This window comes from Labrus bergylta, chromosome 21, assembly GCF_963930695.1.
Source record: "Labrus bergylta chromosome 21, fLabBer1.1, whole genome shotgun sequence".
Taxonomy (NCBI): domain Eukaryota; kingdom Metazoa; phylum Chordata; class Actinopteri; order Labriformes; family Labridae; genus Labrus; species Labrus bergylta.
The window spans coordinates 23,135,614-23,155,135 of NC_089215.1; the positions used below are offsets into that span (position 1 = coordinate 23,135,614).

At 43.0% G+C, this 19,522-nt stretch overlaps 1 protein-coding gene across 3 annotated transcripts in view; it reads right to left on the reverse strand.

Annotated features, from left to right (window-relative positions):
• ntn2 (netrin 2) overlaps positions 1-19,522 on the reverse strand; it is a 41,482-nt gene that overhangs the window by 14,666 nt on the left and 7,294 nt on the right. For all 3 annotated transcript variants that reach the window (XM_020637537.3, XM_065949742.1, XM_020637536.3), the window contains exons 2-3: positions 12,795-14,052; positions 678-866 (exon numbers count right to left, since the gene is read on the reverse strand). In XM_020637537.3, the coding sequence (XP_020493193.1) occupies positions 678-866; positions 12,795-13,845 (1,240 nt within the window). In that variant the 5' untranslated portion in view covers positions 13,846-14,052. The remainder of the gene's footprint in view (positions 1-677; positions 867-12,794; positions 14,053-19,522) is intronic.

The window sequence follows — 19,522 nt, forward strand, 5'->3', positions numbered from 1 at the left end:
ACAGGATACTTGTGTTGTTTTTGCAATGAGTCCAGCAAGAGAAGATAAATGTTCTCAGCATAACATCAGGCTGAAAGATATTCACCGCAAATGTGAAAAAAAAGTCAAGAGTGGAAATATATTTTTTCAGGAGAAATGCCTTGGACAAGTGATATGATGTGGTGTGTGGTATTGGGGGGAAACATGCGACGGGATGGGCATAGTGACAGTTAATTTCTCTAATGGTAGGGCATGTTCTTTATTGGAAGTAACCATGATCATGCATGTTTCCAATCATAACTCATCACTTTTAAAAGACTCTTGGAAATGACACGGTTGCACAAGAATTACTCGGGTTAAAATATCTCACTTGGGTTTTGTTTGAAAAAAGTGTAAACATTTAGGGGAAACGAAACGTCAACCGAGCGTGAAGTCAAAATCCATGACATTTTCATACAAACAAATGTTAATACTACTAATCTATTACTGACTGATATTAAACAAAAGCATGATTTTAAACAGAGTGGTCGGTAATTAATTCCTAGAAAAATACTTTCAACACAACGTAATGAATAGAAATAGAAATGACCTCATCACCCTTGAAGTTTATTTTAAGAAAAGGTAAAAAAAAGTAGAAAACAACTATTACATAAAGTTATATAAATAGTGCACTTTACAGCATCATTTTGGATTCTTACCCTTGCAGGCTCGTCGGTGAGTGATAGGTCTGGCCAAGTCTCTGTAAAAGCCCTCCTTGCAGTAATGGCAGTGGCGGCCTGCGGTGTTATGGCGGCAGTTCATGCAGACCCCTCCACTCTTCCTCCCTGACAGCTTATACAACTCCATGTTGAATCGACAGCGGCGGGCGTGGAGGTTACAGTTGCATGCTGCAGAGGGAAGTTGAAAGTTTACAGTGTTAGTTATGTGATTGCATAAGTAATGCTAAAGTTTACAGTATCTTTCACAGTATTCATCCTTTTAGAGGTGAACATAAGTTAGCTTGGATGGAGTGTGCGTTGCAGTAAAACATATGCTTACTTCCATGTAAAGCACAGAGAGCTGGGGGAGATTTCTTTTTTCCAGTAAGGCAGTAGTGAGTGGTTTATAATCTACACTGCGGCTCTGTGCTTGGCTGCTATTCCAGAACTCATCTATCAAAAGTGATATTTGCAGAGCTAATTTTCTCCATTTCATAATTAATGAATTTGGCTTCTCTCGGCCCCATTAGTTATTAATCACTGGAAAAAGGGACATTAATTTCATGAATCACTGATGAGTAAAGCTCCCTAAGATCTATTAAAAGCAAGAGCGATTTATATAAAGGAATCGGCTCGAGCTAGCTGTCTACTAAATGAGGCGAGCCCATATATATGGGACATGTGAAGTGAGGTTATATCTCCTCACAGACTCTCTCAGTTCCACTTCAAATCCAGCTGATTCCTTAATGTCTCCTCCCCTCACTAGTCTTTCCATTGATTCCTCCATATTAGACCACATCCACTGGCTTCAACATTTTTCATCAACTCTGTCCACTGTTCGACATGTGGGGTTTGAAAAGCCTAATAAGAAACCTGCCCTTCATGTTTGTGTAAGACTGAGTTCAATCCAGATCCTCTGCTGTTTAAATCAGAGTCAGACACTGGACCTGAAGACTTGGCCCTGGCTTCAAAGACGACTTCTGCGAGGCTTAGTCCTACTTCAAAGTTATCCACGGATAAATTAGAAAATGATAAACAACAGCAGGGCTGTTTGAGCAAAAACATCAACAGTTATGGCAAAGTGGGATTATTAAGGGATCACAATAGAAGGTGATAATAATTAACTTAAACTCCGTGGGAGTGTGTTTGAAAAAATACCCTAACAATGGATGTTTACCAGAGGATAATATACAACAATGAAGGAATGTCTATATGTATGTATATATGCAACACAGTGACTGATGAGTAGGAAGCTGACTGTTGATTGAGACATTTATTTTCTAGCTTCAGTTGGAGCATTTTCTGTCTTTTCTTTCTCAGTGATGTTTTCAGTGTGTGTGAGAGCATGTGTAACAGTTTAAGTAGCCTGTATACTGTGTACAATTTGCTTGTCAGGAGGACTAATAGTTTTACCAGCGCTCAAGATATTTCTGAAGTCAGATTGTTGTTCTTTCAATCTTGAACATTTTATCTGTTTGATTTGAAACAATTCAATGCCTCTATTGGCATTTTTTAACATGAAAAAGTTCTCAAAATAACAAATTTATTTTTTGTCCTCACAGTTAAATGGGAACTTTGAAACCTCTCTAATGCTGGTTTTACAAAAATAAATCCAGAGCTGATCTGCCTGGCACAATGACTAGCTGTGCTCTTTCCAAAGGTCAATTAATGATCTAACTTCAAGCACCTCTAAAGCTCTTTAACGAACAAAACACGTTGTGTCTTAAAACCATACAAATACAAAAGTGTAAAACAAACAAGCTGTGGAAATCTGGAGTTAATATGTGGGACTATTTCTTTTCCCTTCCATTAGTTTATTTTACAGTTTGCTATGCAACCAGCATAGACTCCAGAAAGTTATTAAGTAGTCTAGGTCATGAAACCCTGACCATTTGTTTATTTGTTGATTTGTTAGGATCCCCATTAGCTGTAGCGTGGAGCTAAACTATTCTTCCTTGGGTACACATCGAAACCAGTACAGTGTCAAACTTCAGTTTTTTCATTCAGATGCTGTACTAACAGTTTTTAAGTTTTGAGATGATAGCTGATTTAGTGTTGTTAAGATGGAGCCAGGATAGTTGTTTTCCCTTTTTATTTATGCTAAGCTAAGCTAACTGATAGCCGACTGTGCCCTTACAAAAACCAGAACATTATTTTGGAGGTAATAATCTTTCTGGGGAAAGTGAATAAGCTTGTTTTGCAAAATGTCAAACTATCAGTTCAAAAGCAATACTACAATACTGCTTGAATCTTGGTGTTGTTGATTTTGTTTTATCTATTTATCTTTATTTAGGTAACAAAGACATTCTTTCATGTACTGCCAATTAATTGATCACAAAAAAAGGGATCTTTCTTTTTCTATAATCACTAGCTGACACGGGCATTTCTGCTGCAACCAAGGTCAGTTCAGCAGTTCCATTGAGCTCAATGATCGGTACAATGTTAGATGAGCTCCTTGCAGATTATCATAAATGGTTCTTAATGACGCTGGAGGAGAATCACCTGAATACAAATGTGAAGTAATGAGTGTGAGCAGTGAACAACATGTGCGTCTCCATCCACACTGAAAAGGAAGCCTGGCACCAGGTTGGGAAAGAGGCCCAGTTTTCCCTGGTTTCAGACCCTGGAAAAAAGGGGGAGCACATTCCCAGACTGTTTCCCAATTCCATCTGGTTATTATGCGGCCTGATTTGTTTGGAATTCTTTAGTTAATGAAATGCTGTTTTATACATGGATTCATATTGAGGCAGCATGTTTTTTTGTTGCCATGCTCTTATTGGCTAGTTAACTGAAGATGAGGTTTGACCATGCCTGAAGAGAGGTGCAGGCAGTGTGGAGATGGCATGGCAAAGCTGGAGGAAGCTTGCAAACTGAGCTTGTTCAAGACTCTTTTTCCTAAGTGATATTTTCCAGGTTTTAATTGGTTCCTTGTATCTGTGCATGCGTTTATGTTTTTTTGGATATCGTGTGTGTGAACAACTGACAACTTCTTCTAAAGGGTGATGTGACAGAGAACACACCAGCTCCGGTGAGAAGCTGGGGCTGCCGGGGAGAGGGGGGAGAACGAGGTGGGAGTCTGTGATTATGATCAAGCGTCTCAAACACACACACAGCTGTGAGCACTTGTGTCCATTAACACCTTGTAGCAGGACATGAAAGCCATGGATCACATTTTCTCCTTTGCTGAAGTACCAAACGGCCCTCTTATGGCATCTTCTCCGTTTACAGCTGTGCAATAAGATCGGCCGACAAAGTCTGAAGTCAGAGAGGATATGTTCAAGTGTGGAGAATGTAAGGAAAGCTCCAGAATTTAACCTTTTGAAATGCTTTAGCATGTGGAACAGTGCTTCCCAGAAATGGCTCAAACTGCAGCCAGATTTTTGTGACACTGAAAATAAGCAAGTTTCTGACTGAAAAAAAAACATGCATGAAAACTGGATCTAAAGGTATCATGAATAAGTAGGTGTTTTTATTTGTATTTGTTTTTATTTTCTACAGTTCACATGCTGTGCGCAGTTAACTTCAACTCTGAGCTGCAGCTGCCCAAGGATCCTGGAATGTTTATGGGTTTGTTTTGAAGTGCTTGCACACACACTTTACAAACCTGCAACCCCTCCACCACCACAGCAGCAGCCCCACCCTGCCCCCTTTCCCACCAACCCACCCAAATTAAGCTCAGCGGGGATAACTGAACACTGTTGAAGGCCATTTTTCAATTCATTAACACATCAAAGCCTCACTGGTGCTCTGCAGAAACACTCGCTAATTCTTGTCTGTTGGAGGGGAAAAGATGGAGTTCTGTGGATGGTGGAAAGTCAGGAAAGGAGCAGTGATCCTCAAGTGAATGCGGCTCCTTTATGGGTCAGTGTCCAATTCAAGGATGAGTAAATCTGGTTCCTGGTGTTGTCGTGGAAATCAAACAACAAACATAGACTAAAGGCTTGGCAAATGTGGAGACAATGAAGGGATGAAGGGAGAGGAGCAAGAAACCCCTTGGAAAGTATGACATAAGAGAATAATCGTGCCATGAATACATCTAAATGCCTATATTTCTGAAATAACTGCTTGATATACTCAGCCTTTACTTCGAGTATTTTAGGCAGGTTAGACTGACAGGAGACGACATTCTTTGCCTCCAGCTTTCATTACAGGTGCATCAACAACTAAATGTGCTCTGAACACACTCACACACTGGCCTGTAAAGACTGCACTCAACAAATAGAATGCGTGTGTGTTTGTGGAGTGCACCTCCTCTCTGTTCCCCTCCATATGTCAGGGAGAAATCTAACCTCATTTTTCCTTCAGCTCAACCAAAGCCAAGCCAGTAAGCACAGCCAATTGATTTTGGATGCCTGTGCAAAACCCAAATCCCATGGCTAAAATTGGTCCTCCAAATATGGAGTGCCGCTCTCCCACCAACACCACCTCTACCCTCTTAGCCCAGGTTGGCCCAAGCTCTGGATCCCCCCCCCCCAATCCCCTGGGTACCTTACCCGCTTGCCCAAGCAGGCTCTGCTATATGGGCTCCTGCCATCGTGTGTGTGTGTGTGTGTGTGTGTGTGTGTGTGTGTGTGTGTGTGTGTGTGTGTGTGTGTGTGTGTGTGTGTGTGTGTGTGTGTGTGTGTGTGTGTGTGTGTCTGTATGTTTGGGCTGAGTTCCGCCTGGCTGCTCCAGCCACCTGCTCAGGGCACCGGGGGTAACACCCGGTTAATTAGCTCCTCATTAGAGCCAAGGCTGTGAATGCAGTGTGGAGATACATATACACACAAAGAGCTTTAAGCTCTACTTGCTCTTACTCTATCTTCCAGATATATCTTTCTCTTTTAGCTGTGACACCACTTCTCAGCCCTCCCCCCCCCCCCCCCCCCCTCCTTTGCTTAAATGGTTTCTGCGGTTCGCCTCACGTCGTGGGCTTAAGAGCTGGCTCTTGGGAGCCCTTTTGAACTAAGAGTCTCCTTAATTCCTCTCCCTGCCCTCCCTGCAGCCCCCTCTCGTTCTCTTTTACTCTCTCCTCGTACTTTCATGAGAACCCATCTTAAATACTCTCACTGCTTTCCTCTCCCCTGTTTTCTGCTTGTTTCCTCTCCCAACCCTTGCATCCTTTCCTCCATCTCCCCCTCTCTCCCTGGATGGCATCAGGCAGGGAGAGATTTTAACGAGATTAGGCTGGCGGGTTGCCAGGTTGGGGGGCCTGGTGTCAGTGGAGAGTTGAGTCCTTAGTTCTGTTCCTTCTCTCTGGTCCACTTCACGTCCCCACATCTAAACATTGTTATCTCTGTCCAGCCATTGCCTTCGCTCTCTGTCTGTCTCCATCGCCCTTTTTTCTCGACAGTCAACATCCTGCAGTCCTGATCTCAAGGGCAGAAGTAGACGACTGTTACGATGTACAATGAAATCATCATGGCCAATCAGTGAAACCCAAGGTAAAAATACTTCCCCATACAGTAGGTTTTGGCATATACAACTATCCCTGTGTTGGTTTAGAAATAGGAATTGATGGATGGAACCTAAATGTTAAGGTGAGGAACAAAATAGTTAGATAAGAAAAAGTCTCAAAATCCTTGACGTCATCCATTGCAACCATTTGTTCCATCTATTTGTTGGTGCCTCGTCTTGTTTTATCACTCTTGCTGATGTCTAACAATAGTCCATCATAGCTTAAATTTGGACCTTTAAAAGCAGCGTTATATTGTCAACAATACATGTAATGGGCTGACAACATGTTTGCTTATAAAGTAAAATTGTTCTCATATGTTAAACCTCATAAAAAGCTACACCAAGGCCACTTAAGAGCAGTTTAGTTTAACCTTTGGATTGAAAAGCAGAACTGCTCCCAGCAGAGCTAGACCATATGGATCTGATACTCCAGCAAAATATTTGTTAACTTTAGTCACACCAGACCTGTCTGTTCATATACAATGACAGACAACATCCATTCCATACGCATGAATGTGTGCAGAAACACAACTATAACTTAAATCGGATTTAAAACACAGTGACAGTCGTATCAGTTAGACAGCCTGTGGCAGCCAAAAACCCAGGCTAAAGGGAGCAATGCCATTGTTATGCACTCATAACAAACTGACATGTATTTCCTCTTAACAGCCTCTGAATCTCACTGCCACCAGCAACACCGCCTTGAGGCCAAAAAACACTTCTTTTTTTTCAATTTAAAAGAGGCCTGCAACAGCATAGAAAGCTGTTAGCAAAACACTGCAGATTCTCAGAGAAGGAAAAAGGCTGATTTGAGCAGAAAGAAAAATATATAAATGAAATAAAAGAAGAGATCGCAGACAGGACAACATCCAGGCAGAGAGTTAATCTCTGACAAGAGTCAGTTACACAAGGAAAGAGAGGAAGAGAGCGCTGGCGGCGATGGGCACCTCGGGAGGTAATTGCTACCATCTGTGGGGGAGAGTAGATGTGGGCCGTGGAGAGCAGGGTGGGCACACTGTAGCTCAACCAGTTTGTTTTGGCACGAGGATGAAACGCTCATTGGACTACTAGATTACATGTAGCTCAAACACATATACATGTAGACTCACACGCACACACACACACACACACACAGCCTGAGGCAGAGAAAAGCGTTTCCTAAGGATCTAGCATTTTTACCCAGCTGACATTAACTCTGTTACTTGACACTTTGCTGTCTAACATTTGTTTTACCATGTTCCCTTCTTGCCAGGAGCCTTTATGGGTGGCTCTGTGAAATGAGAAAAGCATCAATCCTTTGTGGGTTGGCCCTGGCTCAAGGTTGCAATACTGACAATAAGAATAAAGGCAAAGGGTAAATTATGGCACAAACCAATTGTAAGATGACTAAACCCCGTTATCTCAGCAAGATGAAGGAAGTTCCTTTAATACTAGACCCCCAAACTCGTACAACAAACCAAAACAAATCTAACACCTTATGTTTGTTGGCCTCGTAGCTCCTGCATCTAACGCTAACCTCCTTAAAGGCATCGTTTCATAGGGTTGTTGATTTTAGAACAACATTCCTTACTGGTGTAATTATTGGAAAACACAGAAGGTTTTCTTTTTTCAAAATCATTTTCTTTTGCTCAGCAGCCCCCCTTCACATGAACAAACATCTCCTGCTCATTTGTGTGAGTAATTGAAGTGTTGGTTCCCCATTAGCCTCCAGCGGCAGGCAGCAGAGGTGGAAGGAGTGGGAGTGTCTTTAAGTCAATTAGTGTAAGTAGAAACATGGCACATATATGCAGTAATGTTACAGCAGCCCTGGCTTTTTTCATCCCCACCACTCTATATTTGGCATCTCGCTGAGCTTCACATCATGTTGCCCTCTAGGGACAGACAGCTTCATTTCAGCTGACCAGAGGACTAAACTTCTGTCTTCAATATGTATATTCAAAACAATATAGTGAGGTGAGCTTTGTAACCAAACAGCAAACAATATTGTTTTGCAAAAACAAAACACTCAAAATCCTGTTCCACTTGTGACAATTTAGAAACTCAATCAAAAATTACAAATGACATGCGCCATATTGTCCTCCGTGGTGTGAAGTCTTTTCTCAAAACCAGGCCTAAAAGTGCCTCCACTAATCTGCTCTAGCTCTGAAACATGGGCCTGACCTCTACTTGCTCTTGCAAGGGGATGTGGAGGGGTGGGGGGAGCTGGTGTGAAAGGATGGAGGCCTATTTTTAAATTCTAATTAGCAAAAACATACAACCATCTGCCACTTGTTGGAAAGAAAAATGATTAAAGAGAGAATGAGATATAAAAAGAGCTTGTGTTCCTGGCTGCCACACACATAAACACATTCAACTCATCTAGATCATGTTGCTCTCCCCCATTTGTCAAATACCCCAATTTTTCTGCCAATAATTTGCCCTAAATGCAGGAAAAGCACCAAATAACCACAAGCCCCAACAATACGTTTTATTTAGATTGTGACAAGGACAAATGTCTGTGACTTTCCTTCAGGTGGCTAATGAACAATGAGAGTAAAAAATGAAGGTTGATTGATATGATTTAAAAGGAAACTCCTTCTTATGCAAATTATGCATGCGATTAACACCATACCCCTCATTAGCCACTATATACAACACCACACCCAAAGAACAGGAACACCCACATCTTCCAACCACAGCTCAATGGAATTCTGGCAAATCAGTTAAAATGGCTAACGGCCTTCAAGTGACCTCTGTATTTAATGCAATGAATGCATACCACTGTGCTTGGCAAACTCGGGGAACAGACTTGGCTCGGCTGGTCCATTAGGGATGGATGGTGTCTAGCCCTGGGCTCGTAGCCTCCCAGAGCAGTACTCTGGACTTCCTGCAGGCCCCGTCCAAATGAGGGGCTGAAGAATCAAATAGCTTGGTGACACAACCAAACAAGGCCAAGATGGCTGCAGACCAGAGAGCTCAAATACTACCATAAGTTATCATCTACTAAGCATTTCACATTGTAGTTGATTCTACAAGAAGCCTCTTTGTCTAATAAAGTGACTTTGGCAGACACAATTATGGCATGATATACTGTCTCACATTTTTAAGTGAGAATGAAGTATATACATTATTGCATGGACCATGCCAGCAGAAAGGCCAATACTCCATCACAACCAGTAACTAAATACTTTTTATCCATATGTTTCCTCATTCTGTCCTGTGGCTTAAACTGAAGGCAGATAAATCACAGCTTTTTCCATCATGTCTCTCTCAATACAAACAGACATGCTAGGCTGCCCTCTCTGACTGTCAGAGCACAGATTTGTAAACTGATGTCTTGAGGCAGAATTCATGGAGAGGGAGGCGGCAGATGGACGTGGTTGGTCAAAGCTGTGTTTAGAGACAGTTCATGAGCTTGCCAAGAGTGCAGAGAGTAATCTTGGTGCGACGCATGGCAAACATTTAGAAAAGACAATCGAAAAATCAAACTTTTCAAGACAATAATATTCCTATGCTGATTTAAAGCCCCTTGAAATTTGTCTTGATCTAGTAAAAATGCATAAATATAATTTCATCATCAATCACCTTCAAAATACATTTTAACTTTTAGAAACCCCTGTTCACAGAACAATTCGCTGTTTAAACCATTAGCCCTATCCTTATCATTGTTAGCAGTTAGCATTCACATAAAATGTTAGCTGAGATGTTCTTTCTGTTCCAAAAGCTATGAGTGAAGGCGATTAATAATGGCAATCATTATGATATTTAATACAGAGCTTAACTACTGCTGCTGACAGTTGACATCAACTGCTTTCAACTTCAGACATTGCTGTTAAAAAGCATCGCAAATGATGCTAGTGCTAGGTTGTAACTGATGTGCTGTGTAACAGTGTAACAATTCCTATACTTGGTCCTGGAATCAATTTCAGAACTTTCATATTAAATATCCAAGCAAAAACGACCAATTCAAACAAAATGTCAGAAAGCTTTTAGAAGTTTTCATACCAATATTTCAAAATAAGGATTAAAACTAATTTTAAACATTTTAAGACATTTACTATTATGCTGATAAGACTTGAAATTCATAATTAGAAGTCAAGGGTTCATTTGGTTTTCCAGGTGCTTTAATTTAAGGCTGCTCAAAGTGCAGGGAAAACTCACAAAATCTTTCAAATCATCCCAACAATAATCTAACATGGTTAAATCTTCCATGCACATCATTTGTCTGACTGGCTCAGATGCTGGGTGTGAAACTGCTATTGATTTGGCTCTACATCTGCCCATGCTGAATTCCTCATTACCCACAAGCCATCTCCCTGTCAACTTAACCTTGTCACCACTTTACAAAGGATCATGACCTCAGCCCAGCCCCTCAGACCCTACATCCAACCCAAACACCCAGAGGGTCTCATGAAGGCTCTGGTGACGCCTAAGGGACTCCTTGGCTCTGCAGCTTGCCACTCTTGCACACAGTCCTAGTCTAAATACTAACTACTCTCTATCACAGCGGCGTGCCTCAGGGCTCGCAATGCAAGCCCGTCCCCATTTGTAAACTGTGTCAGAAAGAAAAGCAAATCAACAAGGGGTGGGAGTATTTTAAGAATGGGCTTAAATACACACTGGAGAGGATTTTAAAGCCCCTCTTGCTGCTTTGAGGATATTCTGGAACAAATTCTACTGGAATAAGCTCTAAGCAAGACTTTTGGAACAAGGAATTAGAGACATCTGGGACTGACATTTGGCATGTCCGGATGTGTGATCAGGTATAGCGTGCAACTTGCAATAGGCTTTGACTGCCGTGTATCAACACTGGGATTAGGTCATCAGAGTTGGCCAGAGTAGCGGGGCTGTTTAGTCCAGGAATCGTGGATAGAAGTGACATATCAGTCCCACTGAGAAGAGGTGTACGGGAAGCGGGTGTAACATTTCGGAAACAGCTACGGGACATTTGAAAGAGAGTTTGTGTTAAAGTATGATCGTGAACTCACTGAGGGATTAACAGGATATTGTTTTAGAAGGGGCTAGGTGCATATGTGTGTGCTTGTATGACTTGAGTAACTGAAGGTGTCAAGGACAGATTAGAAGCCAAAGTAAGGTAGTGCTGGCTTGGCAGGTATAGGAGTACAGAGAAACCTTGATTTGTTTGCCAGGCTAATGCTAAAATGGCCAAACTCCTCTGGCTCTGTCATTCTCATTCTCTGTCTCCTTAAAACAGATCTGGCACTGTTCTATACTAAATATGAACTCAGGCCAGCTCACTGGACAGTTATAGCATGTTTGAAAAATATACAATGATTTTTTTATGTTTTGCTCCTGTTTTTTTCTTCTGTGTAGTTTTGTTTCATTATGGAGAAAGGTTAAAACGGGGACAGTGGTTTCTAATATGAGATTATTTCCATACTCAAACCATTTTTTATTCTAAGCAAAATGACCTGAATTAAGTACCCCTTAATGCTAATAAAAATGTATGTCAAAATTACAACCAATATACACATAGGAGAGAAACACTTTCTGCCAAAAATCCATGGCATGTGTGGAAAACCTTAGTAATGTACAGCCATGGAATGACTAAATGTGCTGAATATCACATCAAAACCCCCGCTATCATATAAAAGCCTAATCCAATAAAAAGGTAATCCATTTATATCAACAAACACTGCTACAGAAATTGCTTTAATTTTTATTGGCAAGCTTTCAGAGCATGTCTGGATGACTTTCACAGAGCATGTCCTGAGGTAAAGGCAAACACTGCCAAATAACATTCTTGGATGACTTAGCAGTAGCAGTGTGCCAATGACTCGAGTCGTTGTCATCCACTGTTTAGACTTGCTTGTGAGAAGAGCATTTTCATAGATAAGTCCAGAAAACATGATTTTATGGAAAGAAGGCATGTTTCCCTGTAAAGGAATAATAAATAGAAAGAGCTGAAGGGAAATGCAAGGAAAGAATGTGCTTGTGTTTTAAGAGACACTGCCAAAGTTGCGGGCTAAACCACTATGTGCTACCAGAACTCCTCACCTGTATAAACACAAACCATTCCGGTGAGTTCTGGCTACATTCTTAATTACCCCAATGACAGTCAAACACAGGTCAACATGGTTATCTCCTTTTCCACTCCCCCCTCTATTTCCCAGAGTGAGTGTGTGTGTGTGTGTGTGTGTGTGTGTGTGTGTGTGTGTGTGTGTGTGTGTGTGTGTGTGTGTGTGTGTGTGTGTGTGTGTGTGTGTGTGTGTGTGTGTGTGTGTGTGTGTGTGTGTGTGTGTGTTTTAAGTTTGTTGGCCTGCATTTTAATTGCTGTCTTCATATCCTGGAAAAGGGTGGTGAAAAGGTCATGATTCTGTCCAAGAAAGAAAGAAACAACCAGGTTCTTAAAATATTTCTGAGTTCTAACATGCCAGCCACTTGAGTTAAAATGTCATGTTTGTATCAGATGACAAGATGAGATGTGAAATATGGTTTAATCCTCTGTCAAACCATTCACTTACTCCATTCCTCTTACCAAAGATGTACTGAGGAGATTTTGGGGGGAAACATACCTCCCTTATTCAAAGGAACTGGTGAGGAACTGAGAGGTTTGAAAAAACTGAGAATAAGAGTGATCAAAAATCTGTTGTCCTAAAAAATCATACAGTTATTCTATCAGCAGACGAGGTTAAACATATTAAATGCACATGAAAAATGACATATGAGGAAAAAACTTACGTAGACACTCATTGGCCTCGCGGGCGTTGGCCCTCTGCCATGGCCGGTCGTAGTGGAAGGGCTTACAGCGGTCGCATTCAGGTCCCTCTGTGTTGTGCTTGCAGTCACACACCAGTTTGCCTTCTTTATCTTTCACACAGCGTGAGCCGTGTCCATTGCATTTACACCTCCCGCCCACCTGGAAGTCTCCCACTGCATAGAAATAAGTTGGCAAAGTTGATGTCACTGCTGTTGGATCATCGTCCCTCCCTCCGCTGTTGCTTCCAGCCCCCAGTGCCAGCTCCCGGGGTAGCTGGGGCCGGCTGAAGACCACACGGATATCTGTGACAGTCACCCAGTCCTGGAGAACTGGGCTGTTGTCAAAGTCCTTGCCAGAGGGTCGTCCATCCAGAGTACTGAAGGCAATGAGTCCTCCAGAAAGCGGGTAGAGGTCAGTGTGTCCATCTGTGCACAGAGCCTCCTGCTCGTTCTGCTTGGTAATGGTCGCTTTGTTGGGCTTATTGTACATGCGTCGGCATTGTGAGGAGTAGAACTGGTAGGGCATCCAGGTCTTGCCGTAGTCCATGCTCTTGTAAATGGCCAAAGACTCAGGTCTTGGTGAACAAAACTGTAGGCTGACGTAAGTGATCTCAAACTTTTTGCCTAGTGAAAGTGTCAAAGTCACGTTGTACGGCGAGGTGTTCAGATTCTCCGACTGCCAGCACGTAAGGTTGTGGGCTGAGTTGAGGTCAGTGAGGTAGGAAGCAGGATGGGCACGGCGTGGGTCAGCTGCATCACAGATTTGGCAAGTGCGTACAGACGGTCTATCATCGCCCCGCTCCACCGCACTACAGGAGCGGGATGGCGGTCGACCGCAGACGCTCGACACCATCACCTCTTTGCCGAAGGCCGCGTTTATAAACTCGGGAATACAGCGGCGGGCTGCACCTGTGTCATCATAGCAAGGGTCTGGAGGGGTTTGCTGTCCTGCGAAGGGATTGATGGCACTGTGGGTGGAGGCTGAGCATGCCAGAAGGCACAGGCCCAGCAGGCACCTCCAGGGTTCCCCCATCCTGCTCAGAGGGCCTGCGTGTGAAGGTGTGTATGTGTTTATGCACAGATGACTGTGTGCGTACCCAAAAGTTTTTGGGTGAAATGTGAATGTGTGGTTGTGGAGATTCTTCTGTGTGTGTTTTGATAATCCCCTGTGAGTGTAGTTTTGGGTCAATAGAGGGAGAGTGTCTGAGCTCAGTGACCCCTCACTTCAGACTGGACCTTCCTGTAAGAGAGAGAACAAAAAAAGTCAATGCCAAAGACATATTTCTTTAACCATAAAATGATATTAATATACAAAACAAATGAATTCTATCATATAAAATATGTTTGTGCATCTGCCAAGACTAAATAAAAGTCTGCATTCGTCATCTGTTGAGCTGTACAATCATGAGTTAATGTTTTCATTGAGTAAAATCCTGTCAAAGAATAAGACAGTAAGACGGGGGGCCCCAAGTAAAAAGGATGTGACCATTTAAAGAGAGACATTAGTAGCTCTGAGTGACTGCTTCCTGAATTTCAATGCCTGCCTCCCATTCAGTACTTCCATTCAGGTCAAAACTGGCCAAGCCTCCTGGTCATGCTCGAGCAGCATGGCAGAAGTTACCCTATAATCCCTGGCGATGCTGCAGACCAGTGGACCGCGTGTGACCCTGGTCAAACCACTGCTTCAAGAGTGTGTCCTGCAAGAAAAGGAAACTATCTTGTATACAAGGACAAGGCTCTGCATTTGAGATCATACTGATTTCTGTGGGAATTCAAAGGGAAATTAACCGTTGCAACACTATTGTTACACATTGCTGACTCGAGAGAAAGCAGCCTTGTGTCCATTCACTGATCCAGAAAATTCCCCAGAAGTGATAGCTTTTTAGGATTATACTTTGTATGAGAAGAACTAAGGGTATAAGAGTCCTTTCAAGGCTTTTTAAATCTCTTTGTCAAGATAGGTACCTGGATGACATCATTCAAACGCAGTAAGGCAAGGGGGCCGCTTGGTCCTTAGGAGAGAAAGATTGAGGGGCACATGGAGAAAGCTTTAGAAAAATAAAAACTACAGAGAAAGAGGTATGCCTGAGGCTTTTCTTGCTAATCCCCTTTTTTACTTCACTGGGTGTCAAATCTTAAGAGCCCTATTCTAAGACAGCTGATGGGTTGAGAAGGCACCCCAACCCTCTTTCGGAGGTATTTATTAAATTACCATGAATCACACCCACACCCCCCCCCCCCCCCCCCCCCGCCATCTCTCTTATACTCCAGCATCCCTCTTCATCTTGGTAGAACAAAAGGGTGCCTCTGTATCCACTTCAGTCAAGCTGGAAAGGCAGACAGACAGATTTAAATGGTGTCGGAAAAACAAGACTTTGGTTCTTTTCTTATGTGAGAGGTCTAAAGCTAGCAGCCCCAAGTAAAGAGACCAGTGGCCTGGTAAATAGGACCACTCGTGTGTGTTCAAGTGCTTAAACCCGGCCATTTGGTCTCTCCTTAAGTAAGGATTGTGTGCTAAAGGAAAATAGGTTGAGGGAATTACACAGAGCAGGAAACCAGTGAAGAAATATGGCCGATGTGGGAGTACAACTGCAACTTATGTCAATCATATAAATAGCAAGTAAACTACACCAAATTCACTTCTTTTGAGTCCATTTCCAACAACACTTGGAATAAAGAGACATTTGTGTACCCTGAAATATAGAGGTCGAAGACACCACTTTAAGAAATGTGAAGACCTTATTAAATACCCTGCTTTTGCAATTTCCATCATAAAATAAATTGCAGAGAACAGGTTGGCTCATGATTGGAGGTAGGGTGGACCTTGCCAGGACAGATAGGGACATTGATCATGTGTCTGAGGACGATGAGGTTAAAGTGTGCACACAGGCAGGAGTTCATCAGCCAAGGCACTCCATCAAAAGGCTGGCCCTGGTAAAGCTGGCAGGCCTGACACCCACTGGGGAGGGCATGGACAGGCGACTGATAGAATTAGCAACTCATTAGCATCCAGGATAAGCTTCCATCAGCAGCATGTTTAACCGAGAAAAAAGACAGCAGGGAGGCTTTGAGAGAAACCAAGTGGTAAGGAAGAGAGGGGCTGGAAATTGAAAGGTGAGGGAACATGAAAAAAAGATGGAAAGAGGGGATTACTGTGAGTTGATTGGCATGCTGTTGAGGGACTGAAAGCAAGTTAGAAAAGTTATACAAATGAAAACCAAGCTGAAAAATATGTGATATGCTGTAGAGAATAGAAATGAGGATGAACAGGCACAGAGAAAGTTGATTTACAGTATAAGAAGGGGAAAGGGACATGTGAGGGGGAGAGGAACAGAGGGGGGCTCGACAGTGATAAAGCAGAAATGACTTGAGGGAGAACGATCGAGGACAGATATGAATGGAAGCAATGGGAGAGAGTGACAGAGATGGAAAGAGGGAGTGGAAGGAAGGACATTATAAATGAGAGGGATGGAGAGAGAAACAGAGGGGAGACAGATTAAGGTGGAGGACTGCATTGGTCTGTGTCTGGACTTTGGATGACTAAATATGGTGCGGTCCGTGTGCTACCAGGCCTGCTGGGAGATTTTTCCAGGGTCTGGTGCTGTCAGGCGAGTCTGTCAGATGAGCCTTTAGCTTAAACAGAGAGAGAACAGTGACACGACTTTTTAATTCTACTCTATGCCCTCTGAAATTGATGCTAGCCTTGGAGCAACTGTGAACAGTTCTATGAAAAAGCCCTGAAAAGCTAGGATCTTGTAAATAGCTGGTCTTTATTAAATACCTGTGACTTATTCCTTATTGCTATGAAAACTACAAAATGCGAGTTCCACATAATCCTTTTGGATCAGTAATCATTGCCAGGATGTCAGCGCTGTGATGTAGCTGGCTGACCTTTAAAAATATTACAATCTGTTTAAGCGAGAAAGTCCTCTGCCTTCAGCACTGACACTGTGCTTAACAAGCCACAAGTTCTCCTCGGTGGAGGAAGACATTGTCTTTCATTAAATGTGGTTGAAGTAGCAACAGCTGTAGGCCAATGTCTGAGTCTCATGGGAAGAAGACAATGAACGCTACACTGAAATTCTGCTTTCTGAAGTTTCATATAAAGCATACAGATAGAGTTGTGTCCGTGGTATTTGCTACACTATTGTTATTATTTTCACAGAGTGCAGATCCAAAGTTGAACCTGACCCCCCAGCACACACACCTACCACCATCTGGTGTGTTAGAAGACAAACGGCTCCTGTGGCAGCAAAGCCATTTCCAAGTGAATTGTTGCTTGGAGTGCAGAGACAAATACTAACTGCATAGCCGATTCATCACGGCAACATTCCTCCTTGGATTAATGGCAAGGAAAATTTACTTGTGCTGTCGTGCAACAATCCCTGGTGGCCTTGCTACTGCAGTGTTAAATAAATTGTCCATTAGTGTTATGGGCACAGTAAGAATAAAATGATGAGGCTTTCAGAGTGGGAGCACCCTGTATAAAAAGTTGGGATTACTCAGGCCAATCGGAAAGGATTTAATGATTTGAATAAAACGGTGACAGTCCAATTAGAGAAGGTGGATGATGGAGGTGAAGAGAAATTAAACGAAAAAGAAAGATAAGCAACAGAGGGAAAGACAAAGAGAGAAAGAAAGAGAAGGAGACAGAAACAGGAAGACAACAGGGTGGTCTTGGTTCAGCAACGTTTTTTCAGCTTCTCCCTGTCACCGGGAGATCATCCCATGTTGAGTTGTCTCTCTTTCAAGCGTGGGCGCCTCTGTCAGAGTTCACAGATTAGGAAAACAGAAGTTGCTGAGAGGCTTTATTTGGTTTTGGTGCAGAGGAGGGCGCGGTGGGAGGTGGAGCTAGTAGAGGGACAGCTGAGCCACTTTGTGGGAGCCTTTCACGCTGCTCTAGAGAGCTGGCGCTGTGGCCCCTCTAAGATTGGGAGTGAATGGTGGTCTACTGGGTTACTGCTCTGGGATGACAGCAAGCTGAGGCCCAAACGGGTGTCCTGCTGTCCCTGCAGCCTGCTGTACTGTAATCCCTGGTGGGGTTATTAGTGGCTGCCCAGAACCGTAGAGGACTTTTTAATTGGCTAACAACAGGGCCACCTCCACTCTCATTATCATTATGGAGAAATGAAGTGTGTGAATATAAAAGAACAGCGTGAGCAGCAACAAAGTCACAGATCCTCCTGTACACAGATTGCAGAGTTTGAGAAAGTGAAATAAACCGATATGACATGTTTGTCAAATACATGACTTTAAAATGTAAAACAACAAATCTATTTTTTGTGAAAACTGAATTTCAATAGACTGAATCAATTGATTATGTAATTGCCTCTTTGGAATTAATAACCTTACAATCTTTCACATATTTATTGAATAGGTTAACAAACATGTCCAGATGAATCAACATGACTGACAGGCCTCAGGTAACAGGGGTCACATTGGTGAATTCTACTTGATGATAGCTGTCTCTGCACTGGTGATGACGATCCTGCTGTTTATGCAAGCATGCACGTGAGGGTGTGTGTTTGTGTGCGAGGGGGTGTAGGCTACTCTTCAGTTTCTTGCTGGCATTCATTAGAGATTGAGAAGGAGGGGAGGGGGAGCAGGGAGGGCCGAGGGCAGGAGGGGGTCAACTCTCACAGCTGAGAGCGTCATTAGTAAGGGGGATCACTGACAAATTTTTAAAGCTTGCCTATGTCTGCTCAGAGGCTTCCTGTGAGTCAGAAAGGTTGTGTCTATAAAGTTTCCATGGTTTCAAATTTTTTTTAATCTAAGTACAACAAAACTGTACACATTCACCTGTGTATAATTACAAGAACAAACTGCTGCACCTGAACTAGTTACTGGGTTACTAATGGTAGAATCTGACGTGCAGGCTCTCAGTTGTTTGTAAGGTGAAACAAATAGTAAATGGACTTGAGCTTATAAAGCACTTTTGTAGTCTTCCGACTACTCAAAGGGCTTTTACACTGCAGGTCACACCTACACATTCACACACTGATGGTAGTGAGCACTATGTAGTATCATCCATCAGAAGTAACAAATCCCATTCATACACCACCACTGAAGCAGCGGGAGCAATTCAGAGTGTCACAAGTGTCTTGCCCAAGGACACATCGGACATGTTGCTCAACTAGGGATCGAACCCTCGACCTTCCGGTTGAGAGGCGACAACTCTACCAACTGAGCCACAGCCACAAGAGCCTGAAAAGTGCACCATAAAACACATTTGTGAATGAATCACTACCTTTCCATCTTTGCATCTGGCAGAAAGAGACACTGGCGGGAGAAAGACAGAACGCCCAGTGGAGGAATGCAGCAGCTTCTGTTGCCCAGCCCACACGGCTGGCCCTGAGTCCTACAGCGGTTCTTTAAATCAACCGAACCTGATCCAGAACCGACCAGGAGGAGAGAAGACAGACAGCGCGAGGTGGAATATGAGGTCAGGCCGGTTCTCACAGATTCACAGGCAGGAAGTTGTGCTAAGCTACTTGCACTCCATGTTAATGCACTTGTAGACAAAAGCAAGAGAGAAATGCTGATGGGACAAATTGTGGGGTGTTTTTCTGTTAATGAAGTCTTCTGTGAGGTCAGTGTGTTTGGTGAGAAAATGAGAAGGCGTAGGGAGGGGAAGGACATGAGCAGGCAGAAAGTTAAGGGCAAAAGTGACTCACATAGACTTAGGGTTAAACAGGGTTCATCTGCGAGGG